This window comes from Parambassis ranga, chromosome 14, assembly GCF_900634625.1.
Source record: "Parambassis ranga chromosome 14, fParRan2.1, whole genome shotgun sequence".
NCBI classification, from domain to species: Eukaryota; Metazoa; Chordata; class Actinopteri; family Ambassidae; genus Parambassis; species Parambassis ranga.
The window spans coordinates 543,126-558,615 of record NC_041034.1 but is presented as its reverse complement, the minus strand read 5'-3'; the positions used below and the strand labels follow the sequence as shown (position 1 = coordinate 558,615).

Below are 15,490 nucleotides of genomic sequence, written 5' to 3'. Positions count from 1 at the left end.
TTGATTGATTGGCAGTTTCAGGTGTTGAAGGTAAGCATCATCATGGCGGCGGCCGAGGATCTGTTGGCTTTTCTCCATCAATAAAGAGTCTGAACCGTGTTTGTGTTGATTCATCTCATTTTATTGTCATTTAGGTTTGAACAATAAAGTTCCGTGGGTTCAAACGTCTGCTCCTGTTTTCATTGACTCGCTGCTGTTTGAGAATGTTCTGCTTCCTGAAGACCTGATGAAAACACTTAAAGCTGTGAATGAACTGTGTTCGTGTTCAGCAGAGGATGGACCTGAGCCTCTGACCCTGGGAGTGTGCAGCATGAGTACTTCGGCGCTCGGCTTGATTTCAGTGGCGCTGAACGTTTTGTGTGAAGACCGCATCCTGACGAGCGCCCCTCACCTCCACAGCCGGTAGACCCCCAGAGCGAGGGCGAGGCAGGAGAAGATGGTGGCTGAGGAGGAACACAAGCGTCTCAGCGACCGAACCTGTTTTATTTCAAACTGAATCGTTTCAAAAAACTACATTTAGTGAAAAAAAACCCAAAGTTTTATTTATTGAAAACTTCCACGGACTAAAACGGATCAGCTGAATGTCGGTGAGCTCAGAGACCTCCCAGCATGCTCTCTGTTACCTGCTAGGTAGCGGATTGTCTCCAGTTTGAGCGACTCCAGCACAGTTTTGAGCGACGCCACCTGCAGGTCGATCTTCTTGTTGATCTCTATGTTGTCGTTTTCCAGGTCAGCTTTCTGAGCACACGAGCAATGATGTCATCAGTAGGTCAAATCAACCAATCACATTCCAGCTGCTGAGAGGCTGAGGAAACATGGACGGCAGCAGTTCTTACCCTGTGATGGAACTCTGACGTGGCCTCCATCAGCTTCTTCTCCTGTTCAGTGAACTGACAGACACACACACACCATCAACAACATGTGTGTGTGTGTGTGTGTCTGTGTGTGTGTGTGTGTGTGTGTGTGTTTGGCATCAATGCTCACACATCAGTGACCACTGACACACACACACCATGTCAGAGATCCTGCTCCTCTCCAGGTTGATGTCCAGTTTGGTTTCTGCTCGCACCTTCTGGCTCTCCTCCTGAACACACACACACACACACACACACACTCGATTACTCTCTAACATGGTCTCTGAAGCGTGTCCCCGCAGACGCCTCCTGACCTGCAGTCTGCTCTGGAGCTGCTCCAGCTCTCGCTTCATTTTCTGCAGGAACAAAAACAGTTTGATGAAGCTCAGAAACAAACGAGCAGCGCGGCTGCAGCTCATTCATGCAGCAGAGTGTGTCCTGGGTTACTGTGTTCTCAGATCGAAGGTTGGCGAACTCGCTCTTCTCCAGGATCACCATGTCCTTCCTGATGGCGTCCAGGTGAGCCATGATCTGCTGCACCGCAATCTCCTGCAGGAGAGACAACCAATCAGCCGCAGCCTGAGAAGCGATCACATGATGTCACTCAGCAGGTGTGGGCCGGCGGTCCTACCTGGTGCGGTTTGGTCACCATGTCTTTGTAAACAATGTCCATGTTGGCTGTGGTCAGGGTGACGAGCGCCGAGACGATCAGCTCCGCCTGACGCTTCTCAAAACCTGAACAACACAAAGGATGCTAACAGGCATGAGCTAATGCTAACAGTCTCCTGACTCCTGATACGATGTTGGCTGCAGTTCACCCAGCAGCCACAGGTGTCGCTGTGCGTTCTTACCGCTGCTCTCCAGCTCCGTCACCATGGCGTGTGAGTCGAAGGTCAGCTTTCTTTGCTCCAGAGGCGTCAGTTCAACTTTCCTCGAGTCAAAGGTCGCCACAGACGCCCCCACATGGAAACCTGCACACACACAGACACACACACACAGACACACAGACACACACACACAGACACACACACACAGACACACACAGTCTTACACATGTTTAGAGTCATGGATAAGAGGATTCAATAGTTGCTGACATGGTCTCAGTCTGTGTGGAGCTATGATAAGTGATGTTGATGCAGGTCATCCAGGTCATGTCTACAGAGACGAGTGAAGCGTCTGGACCTGTAGAGTCCTCTTGAAGACGGTCCTCTGCTCCTCCGTCAGCTCTAACTGTTTGGTGGTTTATATGTGGTGGAGGAGCTCAGTCCTTCTACCACATACCGTGCAGCTTCCATCCTTCCCAAGAAGCTTCACTCCAAGGTCACATGATCACAGCAAGACCAATGGGGCTTAGGGGGGCTGACCTCCCACCACAGCCCCCTGTAGGCTCATAGTGGTCAGACACAGTCAGTCCGACCAGCACAGGTCAGCATGGAGACATTAGAGTCTCACACAGACCCCCCACATATAAACCATGTTTCCCACCAAACGGTTAGAGCTGATGGAGCTGATGGAGCTGATGGAGGAGGGACGTCTTCAGGAGGACTCTGTAGGTCCAGACGCTCCAACCTTCTCTGTGTAAAGTCATGGCATCCATCTTTATACTGTCTGTGCTTGGTTACAGTCGTGGCAGTGCTTTGGTCCCAGCATGTCCTTAGATCCCTCCGCTGTTCTGATGAGTCCCAGCATGCTTTGCTAGAAGCGACCCTCCGACCCTCAGAGCAGACTCACCTCTCCACGGCCCGAGCCGCCGCGGGCCACACCGCCGCAGCACTGCGATCATCCCGGAAGAGTTGGAGCTCAGCTGAAGTTTACCAAACTACACCAAACTACGGACAGACACACACAGACACACACAGACACACACAGCTCAGACCGGATACTGTCCGGGAAACTGTCATGGTGCTGCTTTCAGGGACTGTAGGAAATCTGCCCGGTTCCTCTGAGCAGAGCAGCGTTAACAACAACTGTGTGAAGTGCAACAACACAAACACACGTGTGTTTGTGTTGTTGCACTTCACACAGTTGTGTGTGTGTCTGTTCTTCTTTATATATTCACATCAAATCACATTCAGACTGTTTTCACTCGACAAACAAAGCTACGCATTCCTGACGTGTCGAATGCCTCTACGTGCCTACGTCACTCTTCCACTCTTCCAGCGGAAATGATTTTGTTTTTGTCCAAAAAGTAAAAAAAAAAAACATTTAATCAATAAAGATAAAGAGATAAATTATCTGAAGGCACCGGGTGCGTTTATCAAACATATTTATATAAAAACAGAGGTTCCGGGAGGAATAAAGTTTAAATAAAGTTCAGCTGCAGCGTCAACAAGCCTGCTGTCATGGCGGCGCCCGTGGACGGCGGGAGCTGGTTTCCGGCGTTAGCAGTGGGAGTTTCTCTGCTCAAGTGTCTCTTCATCAATGCTTAGTGAGTGGGAACAGGTCGGCGTGAACCAGCCCCAGCGACCAGCACCGCTGCGGAGCACTGGTTCCGTCTGCAGGGCGGAAATGGACCGGCTGCAGCGGCGCCTGTTAGCCTCGGGCTAACTGACTGAGAGCTAGCATGATGTAAACGAGCCGTGTCTGTAGATGTTACAGGAGCTGGGGGTCGAAGCTGGACCCGTGTTGTTTAGCTTTATTTAAAGTCAACAGGGATCGTTGTATAATTAATCTGATGTGGAGGTAACCGCGGCATGTGCAGCCACACAGCCACAAGGTGGCGCCGTGGTTCCTGAGCGGGTTAATAACCGTGGCGTGCTGAGGTGCTATTAATAATATTAGCATAATATAATAATATGCTATTAAAACGTTTAAACTACCTGCTGGTCTAAGAATGTGTTCCTGTAAACATGTGGACTCTTTAACTCTTTAAGTCCACTATGGGTTAATCAATACATTCAGCAGATGTATGGTTAATTCTTGTTGGTAAATACATGTGTGTGTGTTAAATGTAACATTAGCTGATCTTTACTCATCTTTATGCACACTTGGTCTGTTTAACCCTGTCACTGCCAGGTATTCTGTGTGTAGTCCTCAGACTGTGCTGACCCTTGGTGTGTGTTTCAGCCGCTCCACAGACTTCGAGGTGCACAGGAACTGGCTGGCCGTCACGCACAGCCTGCCCGTGTCCAAGTGGTATTATGAGGTCGGTCAGGACTCTCCCTCAGCTTGTCCCTGATTGGTTGATTTGATCTGAGGTGTCCCTCTGAAATGTCCCTGCAGAACACGTCCGAGTGGACCCTTGACTACCCGCCGCTGTTCGCCTGGTTTGAGTTCAGCCTGTCGCAGGTGGCGCAGCACTTTGACAGGAACATGCTGCAGGTGGAGAACCTGAACTACGCCAGCCCGCCCACCGTGCTCTTCCAGCGGCTGTCCGTCATCTTCACCGACCTGGTTTTCATCTTCGCTGTCAGAGAGTGAGTGTGTCTGAATGAACTGTCCACTGCAGCCACCTGTGACATCACAAGGGGATCTTTCTGCCCCCCCCCCCCCCAGGTGCTGCAGGTGCGTTCAGGTGCAGAAAGGCTCTCAGGATGTTTTGAGTCGGCCGTCCTTCGTCCTGGCTGCACTGCTGCTGTGGAACTTCGGCCTCCTCATCGTCGACCGTATCCTCCTGCTGTGACATCATCATATGAACATGGTGCTAGCACTTCCTGTAGCTTCCTTCACGCCTCGTCTTAGATATTCATTTTCAGTATAATGGCTTCCTGTTTGGATTCCTGCTGCTGTCAGTTGCAAAACACCTGCAGGTACTGACCCCGGGTCACATGACTCTGCACCTGTACCTCTGTCACATATATGTGGATACAGTGTTGGAAGCTGTCTAATCAGAAAACTGCCCCAGGCTCTTATTTTGAAAGGCTTTCTGTGTGAAACAGTCTCAGCACCTGCAGGGGGCGCTGCTGTTTGCCATCCTGCTCAATCTGAAGCACATCTACCTGTACGTGGCTCCGGCGTACGGCATCTACCTGCTGAGGAGCTACTGCTTCACTCAGGACAACAAAGGTACACACTCACTCCCTGCCCGCTGTCAGACCATGCCTCACCTTTACTTTGTGTGTTTGTGCAGACGGTTCTGTCAGCTGGACCAGTCTCAGTCCTCTGCGGTTGCTGGGTCTCTGCGCCATCGTGACCTCTGTCTGCGCTCTGTCCTTCGGCCCGTTCATCGCCATGGTGAGTTGCATCATTGGTCCTCGCAGGCAGCTGATGTCTGACCACGTGACGATGACCTCGTGGTGTGTGTGTGTGTGTTTTAGGGGCAGCTCCCTCAGGTCCTCTCCCGCCTCTTCCCCTTTAAGCGTGGCCTCTGTCATGCCTACTGGGCCCCTAACATCTGGGCGCTCTACAATGCGCTGGACAAAGTTCTGGCGATGCTTGGTGAGGCTCCTCCCCCTCTGATGTAAACAGGAAGTTTGTGACGGCGTTTTATTTTTGAATGCCTGTTTTGTGTCAGGCGTTCGCTTGAAGTTGCTGGAGGAGGCGGAGCTTCCTCGTGCCTCCATGACAGGCGGGTTGGTTCAGGAGTTCCAGCACGCCGTCCTGCCCTCTGTGTCTCCACCCATCACGCTGGTCTGCACGCTGCTGTCTATCCTGGTCAGTCTGTTCATTCACACCTGTAACCGATGTGTCAGAGTGTGTGTGTGTGTGTGTGTCTGTGTGTGTCATCGCCCTGTTCCGCCTCCCTGCAGCCAGCAGTAGCATCCATCTGGCGGCGTCCTCGCGGCGCTCGGGGTTTCCTGCGCTGTCTGCTGCTCTGCGCTCTGGGCTCCTTCATGTTCGGCTGGCATGTCCATGAGAAGGCCATTCTTCTCGCCATCCTGCCTCTGAGGTAAGCCGCCGCCTCCCCGCAGTGTGTCTCTGAGGCAGTGATGCACGTCCAACGCTCTGTTTGTGTCCTTCTTCCTGCAGCATCCTGGCGGTTGAGAGCAGAGAGGATGCTGGGATATTCCTGGTTCTAACCACCACAGGTCATTACTCACTGTTCCCACTGGTCTTCACCCCAGCAGGTAAACCTGTCCGCTCTGTTTGGGCTCTCCTTCCTGTCACATGACCAGTCAGTGTGTTCTCATTGGTCCCTGCTCCTACCAGCAGAAAGCAGTCAGACGTGTGTGTGTGTCTGTCTGTCTGTCTGTGTGTGTGTGTCTGTGTGTGTCTGTGTGTGTGTGTGTCTGTCTGTCTGTGTGTGTGTGTCTGTGTGTGTCTGTGTGTGTGTGTGTCTGTCTGTGTGTCTGTGTGTGTCTGTCTGTGTGTGTGTGTGTGTGTGTGTGTGTCTGTGTGTGTCTGTCTGTGTGTGTGTGTGTCTGTGTGTGTGTGTGTGTGTGTCTGTGTGTGTCTGTCTGTGTGTGTGTGTCTGTGTGTGTGTCTGTGTGTCTGTCTGTGTGTCTGTGTGTGTGTGTGTGTGTCTGTCTGTGTGTGTGTGTGTGTCTGTGTGTGTGTGTGTCTGTGTGTGTCTGTGTGTGTCTGTGTGTGTGTCTGTGTGTGTCTGTGTGTGTGTGTGTGTCTGTGTGTGTCTGTGTGTGTGTGTGTCTGTGTCTGTGTGTGTGTCTGTGTGTGTGAAATCACTCAGGTATTCAGACAGAGGCTCTCTGAGTGTTGGTCATGTGACTCCATCATGGCGTCCTGCTGGGTGTGAGGAGGACAGGACCTTTAGTTTGTACTGAGTCTTGTTGGAGTGGATCTGTATTTCTGGAGGGTTTTTAACTGAGACATGTGGAATAAAGAGGTTTGATGGATCAGCTGAAGCTCAGGTTTTCACTCATGATGTGTTCAGGAGCTGCCAGAAAGTTAAACCTTCTTCCTCTTTCCAGTTTCTGATGATGAACTCTCATATTTTGTGGCTGCTGAATAAACCCCGCGCTCCCTCTGTGGACTAGTTCTTCAGAATAAAGTATGAATATGCAGCCTCGGCGTTTTCTGCCTGGTCTCCACCTGAACACCTGTTTATGGTTTTGCAGAGCTGCCCATCAAAGCGGCTCTGATGCTGGCGTTCACCGTCTTCTCCTTCGCTGCTCTCAGGAAGCTGCACAGGTGAACAGACACACACAGTCTGCCCGCTACAGCCTGCTAACTGTGCACACTTTATTGACCTTTGAGTCGTGCTGAGCAAATGCAGACAGTTTATTTTTAAGTTCAGATGCTGGACGATGTTTTTTTTTTATTCAGGGTGTTAAAGTAATCTGATTACTCTCCTCTCAGTCAGGGGTCTCTGCTGCATCCTCTGGAGATCCTCTACTTGCTGGGCCTGGTCGTCGTGGCGATTGCCTGTGAAATCGTCTTCCCTTTGTCTCCGTGGCAACAGAGGCTGCCCTTCCTCCCCCTGCTGGCGACCTCGGTGTACTGCTCGCTGGGTGTTTGCTACTCCTTCCTGCGTCTGTATGTCAGCCTGCTGCGAGCGGAGGGGAAACACAAGCAGCTGTGAGACGGTACAGAACTCTGACCCTCCTGTCCCACTGTGCAGACGGCCCAAAAATATCAAGTTCATTTTAATCCTGTCCCCATCAGTCCTAGTCTAAACGGACCAATCAGCAGCCATTAGCAGCATGCTAGTGTTGTATGGGCTACATCAGCTCTGATACATGATGAATACTGGATCTGACTGCACTCGGATAACATCACTGTTCGAGCTCCATTCACTGCTGTTCATTCAGACTGCACAGCGCCCTCTACAGGAGCTGTGGACATGAAATGCACTGAATGGATCTTACCATGGAGACTCCAGCCGTCGCCATCTTGGCTGCGCCTGAGTTATTTTAAATATGCTGCTTCTGTCTGGATGGAGGTCTGTGAGCGTTGACTCTGTTTTGGAGTCTCTAGTGGACGCTTGAGGAACTGCAGGCCCCTGTCGGCTGTGTGTTGGTCCTGGAGGCTTCTGTGTGGGGCGGGTTTAGACCACGCCACCCTCTGCAGGCTTTGTTTATGTTTTATGTTATAAAAGCATGAGTGTGTAGTTCAGACTGTTTAAATGAACTCGGAGCACTCGGAGTTTGTTTAAGAACTTCATTAATAAGGCAACACAAACAGGGTTAAAATGAACATACAGCATTTGACTTTTCACTGTAACAGCTTCTCTATTGTACAATAAGAACTGTTAGCATCGATGCTAACCTGCAGATCAGATCTGGATGTACAGCTATCAGCAGCTTCAAGGGCAGAGTGGCCTCATTCCTGAACACTAGCATCTACCCTCCATGGACAGACATCCCCTCATCACCTTCATATTCATACATCATCATATAAAAATAAAAAGATTTAAAACACACAAGCCGCTCAGACGTTTCCATCTACATGTGAGACCAGTCGCTCAGACTAATGCTACCGATGATTATGCAGCAGACGTGTTGCTTATTTACAGTGAACCCTCTGCACAGTGTCCATCAGTCTGACGTTCCATCAGTTCGTTTGCAGCATGACAGCAGGAAGTGTCGACCTGATGTCATGCATGTCCCAGACTGACTGCAAAGCTGGACAGAGCCAGACCTGCCGTTTTCCTTTGTTTCCAGTCTTTGTGCTAAGCTAAGCTAAGGAGTAGGCCTGTCGCGATAAACAATAAATCAATTAATTGCACGATAAATTAAATGGGATCGATAAGTTTTTCGGCCACGATAAATTACATTTGCACGCTCGTTTGTTTTCCTCTCTCTCTCTGCCTCCCCGCCAAAGAGTCGAAAGGCGTCACTCCGGTGCACAGAGAGCTGTGAAGGAGCAGAACTCCGGTTTAACACTTTGACACAATTCACCAGGAGACTACACATGCTTATGTACACAACGTGCTCTCAGAGAGAGTCCGTGTTAGTGAAGTGAGTTAGTACAGTTAGTACCGTGAAGTCCTCTGTCTTCTTACTGGCGGCACTCGCTGCAGCTCCACCCATTAGTCCTCTCGCCCAGTCCTCTGGTGCCATCTCTGCTGTCAGTTTCTTTATGTGTGTCTGTCTACATGGTGGCGTTTTTAAAATTCTCTGCAGCTGTCTGCAGCGGCCCGATGCGCATACACACACACATACGTGTGTGCACACAAACACACATGCAGACACGTGCACACATACAGGTGAGCCCACTGCTGCAGCAGGTAGAGTGGTGCTGTTCGGCTCTGTTGCTCATGACGTGCTGGGCTGACTTGACTCCATTGACTATGCTCAGATAAGCCATGGTAATAGACCTACCACTACTCATAATAATAATATCAACATTAATATTAATATCATTAATATTAATAATAATAATAGTGTTGATGATTGGGGCCTTTAAGGGTTAAATGTTCTTTAGAAATTAAAGTTTATTGATCTTTAAAGGGTGTACTTGCATTATATGTCGTTATTATATTAGTTGATTTTCTATCTTCTATACTATCGCTTATCGCAATAATCTCTCTTGGCAATTAATCGCCCAGCAAAACCTGTTATCGTGACAGGCCTACTGATGAGCTTTTAATTTTGTAAAACTGATTAGTCAAGCAGTGTTTGAAATGTCCCGTCAGGTCATCGGGTGTGGGTGTCTGAGCTGGTGGCCATCTTGTAAATGATTTCAGTGTTGGTGGGATGCGTGAAAGCCGTTGAAGTCTGGATGGTCTGTGGATGGTCTGTGGACGGACATCAGATCTCGTCCTCACCAGAGACCCCTCCGTGATGTCACCCAGATCTCTCAGACGAGCCGTTTCTTCAAGCTCCATCCTACCAGCGCCTGCATCCACCTGACTCTATGTTAATCCAAATCTGGGCGAAGAGGCGGAGCAGCCGCTCCTCACTCACAGCAGTCACACCGTTCATTTTGGCCTGAAGTCCTTTTTTAACAGTCTGTGGAGACTGACTCCGTTTTGGAGCCAGCCCCAAGTGGACATTGAAGGAACTGCAGCTTCTACAGATCATTCTGAAACCTGACAGACGACCTGGCAGGTCCCAGGAGGAGCATGATGTGTGTCTGGTTGTTGACTTTTAAAAGCTTCTCTGGGTTTGTCCTGGACCTGTCCCAAGCAGTTCCTGGGCCTGGCTCACGTCCAGAGGAGCTGATGGAGGAGGTTTCTGACTCCACAGTGTTCCCCTCGTCTGTCTGTCTGATGTAAATCTGCTCCATTACAGCTCAGGCTGCTGAACCCTTTACAGCGTTAAGAGGATCAGCAGCTCCCAGCATGCTCTGCTCCACCATGTTAGAGCCGCTTTACAACAGGCGCCTCTTATGTCAACACTCAAAACTAATGATGATGGTTTCAGAAGAACCTCCAGCAGGTCCTGAGTTTTATTTCTGCTTGTTTCGTCTCTCACATGTGTTTAAAGTCTGAAGTCCTCCTGGTCTGAGTGCAGCTCTGATGAGACGGCGTGACCCGGATGTTTGTGGGTCGTTTCTAAATCCACTCTTCTAAAGCAGACATGTTCCAGGTTTGGCAGAATTTGGAATGAAGTCGGGTTCTGTAAGATCTAATAAACTGGATCGCTCCGGTGGAACAGTCGGGACAAAGCCCTGGATCCAGGATGCAGGTGTTGTTTTCATGAAAACGCTCCTCACACTCAGCTCAGCTGCGATTTGTGATGCCTGCCGACATCTTTGTTGAAAGGGGGGGGGGAGGCTCCGAGGCTGGATGGTCCATCACAGTCCATCAAAGAGTTTCACGTTGTTTCCTTTGGTGTTTCTGCCGCTGGGTGGTGGTGTGGGGGGGGAGGGGTGGGGTCCTTCAGTTTTTGAGCTCCTGACCCGTTCGACCCTCCACGATGATCACTAAGACCGGCGTCAGGTCCATCAGGTTCTTCAAGATGTCCATGATGTCCTCGTGGCCCTTGGCTCCCTCTATGAACTCCTCCAGGGTCATCTCACCTGAGGGGTCAAAGGTCACATCAAAACACCGTCAGACATCAGCAGGGTCTACGACTCAGAGCTCTCATGAACAGCACCTTCTCCTTTCACATCGATCTTCTCAAATATGAGTGAGACGATCTCCTCAGGGTCGATGTCTCTGTTTCGTGTGATGTCCTGAATGGCCTGCAGGGGGAGACAAAATGACCGATTCAGACAGAAACTACAGTGGAAGGTCTGACTCATGGCTCTGTGCTCGTGTTTTTTAGGACGTGGGTTCAGGCTGAAGGTTTTTCAGAACCTGCTCCTCGCCTGCTGTTTGACCCAGACCTCTGCTGAGGCTCCTCATTTGACCGATGTCCCCTCAGACTGCTCCCGTTTCAGCAGCTTCCTGTCGGCTGATAGATTGAGCTCATTCAGCGGATTAACCCTCATCTAATTTCAGAGATAATCCGGCCCAGTTCCCTGCCCCCTGTGCTGCTGATTCAGGACTCACTGACTCCTCCTGCCTCTCTGCTCCAGATATGAACGCTCTCATCATGTCAGGCACATGACTTTTCATTTATTCAATGGTTGTCTGCCTTTTCATTCCTGTGGGTGAATGTTAGCTTTTAGCATTTTTAAAACGTCTTTGGGCCAAATCAAAAACACCAGTCTGGTGGTACCTGGACTCATGAGGCCTCTCAGGGACCCTTTGGTTTTTAGCTCTGTGTGTGCAGTCTGTGGACGTTTGCTTTACCGAGAAGATGGTCTCCAGCTCCTCCCTGTCGATCTTCCCGTTGCCGTCCTGGTCGAAGAGTTTGAAGTACCACTTGAGCTTCTGGTTGATCTCTCCTTTCAGCATCAGGCTGATGGCTGCGATGTACTCCACGAAGTCGATGTAGCCGTCCTGCAGACAGACACGTTAGCACCCTGAGCATCAGAACACAGCACGGAGAGAGATCATCTAAACCTGAACATCTGGCCTGTTATTCAGTGTGTACTGTCGGACCTCCGGTTTATACTCGGAGGGTAGATGGTGTGTGGACTGAGCACAGTCCTATATGTGCTATTTCTTTGGTGTAAGCTGCGGTACAGAACCTGGCCTCTCCACAGCTCTGAATCCACTTAGCTCGCCATGACCGCACACAGCAGGATAACACCTCCACCTCATAATGCTGTAAGCCAATTTGACACAGAGCCAGTAAGCGTCCCCCTCCACCGGCCACGGCCGCTGCCTGACGGCGCCACCGCTGCTGCAGAGGCTCTGCATGTTTCCCAGCATGCAGCAGGAAAACTCCAAGGTCATTTTTTTTTCTGCAGGCGGTGAGCCCGGCACGTTCAACCGTCATCAAATCATTCACTAATCTAGCCCCAAGAAACACAATGCAAGCGACCAAACGTCTGCTCCTGCTGCTGTTTCTGCACTGCAACCATGAAAGGGTTAATGTAACTCTCTTACGTCCGGCTCAGTGTTTTTGCTGTCTGCTCTGTCTATCATGACCAAAACTGAGTGCAGATCCAGTCCGGATCCAGGTCTGTAACAGACTGTGGTGAGCATGCAGTGTGCTGTGTGTGAGCGCCGTGGAACGCACCCCGTCCATGTCGAAGGTGAAGAAGACCTGCTCCACGTAGCTGTTGGCGTCCTCGTTCATGCCCTTGAGGTTCAGGATGGCCTTCAGCTCGAACAGCGTGATGAGGCCCGACGGAGACTCCCTCATGAACTTGTTGTACCAGTGGTGCATGTCCTCGGCCAGGATGTCGTCCAGGTTTGAGCCGTGGTTCCCCATGGAGACCGGAGAGCAGCTGAACCTCGAGAGAAGGAAGAAGTTTTAACAGCCAGACAGGACGAGCAGGACCCTCCAGGAACTACAAATGGGTTAGAAGTCCGGGGCGAGGCCAGCAGGCTTCAGCAGCAGCAGGAGGCTGGAGCCGGCCTTCATCAGGACTGCAGTGACTCTGCAGGCAAAGAGCAAACCTCAGGACTCTCTAACCCTCTTAGGTCCTGCAGGAAGAATCAAGGAAGCACCAAAAATAACTCCCTAATGAGATCATGGCGCCGGCGCAGGGCTGTGCTGCCAGCAAGGGGAGGCGGCCCGGGCCTGGCTTACATAACCAGCCTTTTCCCCGATGTGTCCACGCAGGACTCGGCTCACTGTGGACCCCTGACGGCTGCAGTGATGAGGCGCCCCTTCCCCCCAGAGCTGCGAACAAACCCTCAGCAACAAGTCAGCGGCTCCACCCGGCTCACAGCACGGCCCTGACCCTAACCCTTCAGAGGAGCAGCTGGTGACATCACAAACTCCCACAATTCCATCTGCCAGGAGGCCTCTGAACTGTGTTCCTTTAAAGCTGCTCCTCAGTCCGACGACTCTTAAACTGAGGAGCAGTGTTCACACGTCTATAAAAACATCTGTCATACACACCAAAGATGGCCGACCGCAAACATTCATCCAGAGGGTCAGCGTCTCCTGTGTGTGTGTCTGTGTGTGTGTAGCTGACACAGCTGACGGCTGCTCTGTGAAGTTTATTCAACACAAGATTTATTTTCATACAATCATCTCTCAGCATGCTAACATGCTACATTTGTTACGTTAAAACAGTGTGGACAGAGCTAGCGATGCTAACACGTGTGCTAACTGTGATGTGTGACTCAGCAGGATGCGGGCTGTGTGTGTCCTCTGTGTGTCCTCTGTGTGTTCTCTGTGTGTCCTCTGTGTGTTCTCTGAGTGTTCTCTGAGTGTCCTCTGTGTGTGTCCTCTGTGTGTTCTCTGTGTGTCCTCTGTGTGTTCTCTGTGTGTTCTCTGTGTGTCCTCTGTGTGTTCTCTGTGTGTCCTCTGTGTGTCCTCTGTGTGTTCTCTGTGTGTGTTCTCTGTGTGTCCTCTGTGTGTTCTCTGTGTGTGTTCTGTGTGTGTTCTCTGTGTGTCCTCTGTGTGTTCTCTGTGTGTTCTCTGTGTGTGTCCTCTGTGTGTTCTCTGTGTGTTCTCTGTGTGTGTTCTCTCTGTGTGTTCTCTCTGTGTGTTCTCTGTGTGTTCTCTGTGTGTTCTCTGTGTGTGTTCTCTGTGTGTTCTCTGTGTGTGTTCTCTGTGTGTTCTCTGTGTGTGTTCTCTGTGTGTCCTCTGTGTGTCCTCTGTGTGTTCTCTGTGTGTTCTCTGTGTGTGTTCTCTGTGTGTCCTCTGTGTGTTCTCTGTGTGTTCTCTGTGTGTGTTCTCTCTGTGTGTGTTCTCTGTGTGTTCTCTCTGTGTGTTCTCTCTGTGTGTTCTCTGTGTGTTCTCTGTGTGTTCTCTGTGTGTGTTCTCTGTGTGTCCTCTGTGTGTTCTCTCTGTGTGTGTTCTCTGTGTGTTCTCTGTGTGTGTTCTCTGTGTGTCCTCTGTGTGTTCTCTGTGTGTTCTCTGTGTGTTCTCTGTGTGTGTTCTCTCTGTGTGTTCTCTCTGTGTGTTCTCTCTGTGTGTTCTCTGTGTGTTCTCTGTGTGTTCTCTCTGTGTGTTCTCTGTGTGTCCTCTGTGTGTTCTCTGTGTGTCCTCTGTGTGTTCTCTGTGTGTTCTCTCTGTGTGTTCTCTCTGTGTGTTCTCTGTGTGTTCTCTGTGTGTTCTCTGTGTGTGTTCTCTGTGTGTCCTCTGTGTGTTCTCTCTGTGTGTGTTCTCTGTGTGTTCTCTGTGTGTTCTCTGTGTGTCCTCTGTGTGTTCTCTGTGTGTTCTCTGTGTGTTCTCTGTGTGTTCTCTGTGTGTGTTCTCTCTGTGTGTTCTCTCTGTGTGTTCTCTCTGTGTGTCCTCTGTGTGTTCTCTGTGTGTTCTCTGTGTGTTCTCTCTGTGTGTTCTCTGTGTGTCCTCTGTGTGTTCTCTGTGTGTCCTCTGTGTGTTCTCTCTGTGTGTGTTCTCTGTGTGTTCTCTGTGTGTGTTCTCTGTGTGTCCTCTGTGTGTTCTCTGTGTGTCCTCTGTGTGTTCTCTGTGTGTTCTCTGTGTGTGTTCTCTGTGTGTTCTCTGTGTGTTCTCTGTGTGTTCTCTGTGTGTTCTCTGTGTGTCCTCTGTGTGTTCTCTGTGTGTTCTCTGTGTGTTCTCTGTGTCCTTGTGCTCATACCTGGACTGTGCCAGCACCAGAGGAACCGGTCAGAGGGCGATGCGTCTTTGGCCTGTCGCCTGTCGTTTCCATGGCGACACAGGATGAAGCCGTCTAATTGGCTGTGGATTTCAGGCCAGGAGTCAATGTCAGTCAGCAGTTGTGTGTCCTCCCAGCGTGCCCCAGGGCTGCGGCTTTGGCATCGGTTTGCAGGACGTCCTCTGCCTTTTGGTGATCTGTCTTATTTCCAGGAGCAGCGAGGTGAGTATCAGAGGATCAAACAGATTACCCAGAATCCAGCAGAGCTGGCGGCGGCGTTTCCTCCCAGGTTTCCCTGTTCCAGCGGGATTATTGGCGATGGCGTCCAGCTGGAGTCCAGCTAGCTGCTTGAAATCCACCCGTCATCGCTCAGGACACTTTGTCCACAGCTGAGCAGGACGTCTGAGGTCAGCTGACCCGCTCCGAGCACGCAACTCTGACACACACCGAGTCACACAACAACCTGAGACCAGGTCCCAGGTCCCAGCATGCATCTGTCTCTGTCATCGTGTTGTGTGTCTTTGTCTTTGTTGTGTGTCATTGTATCTGTGGAGTGCGTGTGTCACTGCGTTTGTTGTGTAGTTTGTTGTGTGTCACTGTGGTTGTTGTGTAGTTTGTTGTGTGTCACTGTGGTTGTTGTGTAGTTTGTTGTGTGTCATTGTGTTTGTTGTGTGTGTCATTGTGTTTGTTGTGTGTGTCTTTGTGTTTGTTGTGTGTGTCATTGTGTTTGTTGTGTGTGTCTTTGTGTGTCTGTGTGTGTTCTAAGAGTTTAAAACAGACAA

General features: G+C 50.5%; 4 protein-coding genes across 5 annotated transcripts in view; 1 reads left to right on the top strand and 3 right to left on the bottom strand.

The window, feature by feature from the left end:
* Positions 1-99: 99 nt before the first annotated feature.
* ccdc90b (coiled-coil domain containing 90B) lies at positions 100-2,789 on the bottom strand. The gene is made up of 9 exons (XM_028420792.1): positions 2,586-2,789; positions 1,706-1,825; positions 1,486-1,589; positions 1,302-1,403; positions 1,169-1,210; positions 1,013-1,084; positions 837-890; positions 624-738; positions 100-443 (listed from the first exon to the last, which is right to left on the bottom strand). Exons 1-9 carry the CDS (start codon positions 2,635-2,637, stop codon positions 388-390), a joined length of 717 nt encoding a protein of 238 aa, XP_028276593.1. The 5' UTR covers positions 2,638-2,789; the 3' UTR covers positions 100-387.
* Positions 2,790-3,146: 357 nt separating this feature from the next.
* On the top strand, positions 3,147-8,112 carry alg8 (ALG8 alpha-1,3-glucosyltransferase). 2 transcript variants are annotated; one of them, XM_028420777.1, is made up of 13 exons: positions 3,147-3,282; positions 3,921-3,999; positions 4,077-4,270; positions 4,350-4,459; positions 4,536-4,603; positions 4,733-4,859; positions 4,924-5,027; positions 5,111-5,231; positions 5,308-5,447; positions 5,543-5,682; positions 5,763-5,860; positions 6,809-6,881; positions 7,050-8,112. In XM_028420777.1, exons 1-13 carry the CDS (start codon positions 3,197-3,199, stop codon positions 7,270-7,272), a joined length of 1,563 nt encoding a protein of 520 aa, XP_028276578.1. In that variant the 5' UTR covers positions 3,147-3,196; the 3' UTR covers positions 7,273-8,112. The 2 variants fall into 2 exon arrangements, with proteins under 2 accessions (XP_028276578.1, XP_028276579.1); XM_028420778.1 differs by having other exon boundaries at positions 3,194-3,282; positions 3,870-3,999.
* A 1,637-nt stretch (positions 8,113-9,749) lies between these two features.
* guca1d (guanylate cyclase activator 1d) lies at positions 9,750-15,203 on the bottom strand. Its single transcript, XM_028420795.1, has 5 exons — positions 14,691-15,203; positions 12,209-12,419; positions 11,374-11,523; positions 10,733-10,820; positions 9,750-10,655 (listed from the first exon to the last, which is right to left on the bottom strand). Exons 2-5 carry the CDS (start codon positions 12,401-12,403, stop codon positions 10,516-10,518), a joined length of 573 nt encoding a protein of 190 aa, XP_028276596.1. The 5' UTR covers positions 12,404-12,419; positions 14,691-15,203; the 3' UTR covers positions 9,750-10,515.
* The window catches only part of LOC114446418 (stromal interaction molecule 1-like), an 8,209-nt gene continuing 7,502 nt past the window's right edge, over positions 14,784-15,490 (bottom strand). The window contains exon 10 of the mRNA XM_028422056.1: positions 14,784-14,791. Coding sequence (XP_028277857.1) covers positions 14,784-14,791 — 8 coding nt within the window. The remainder of the gene's footprint in view (positions 14,792-15,490) is intronic.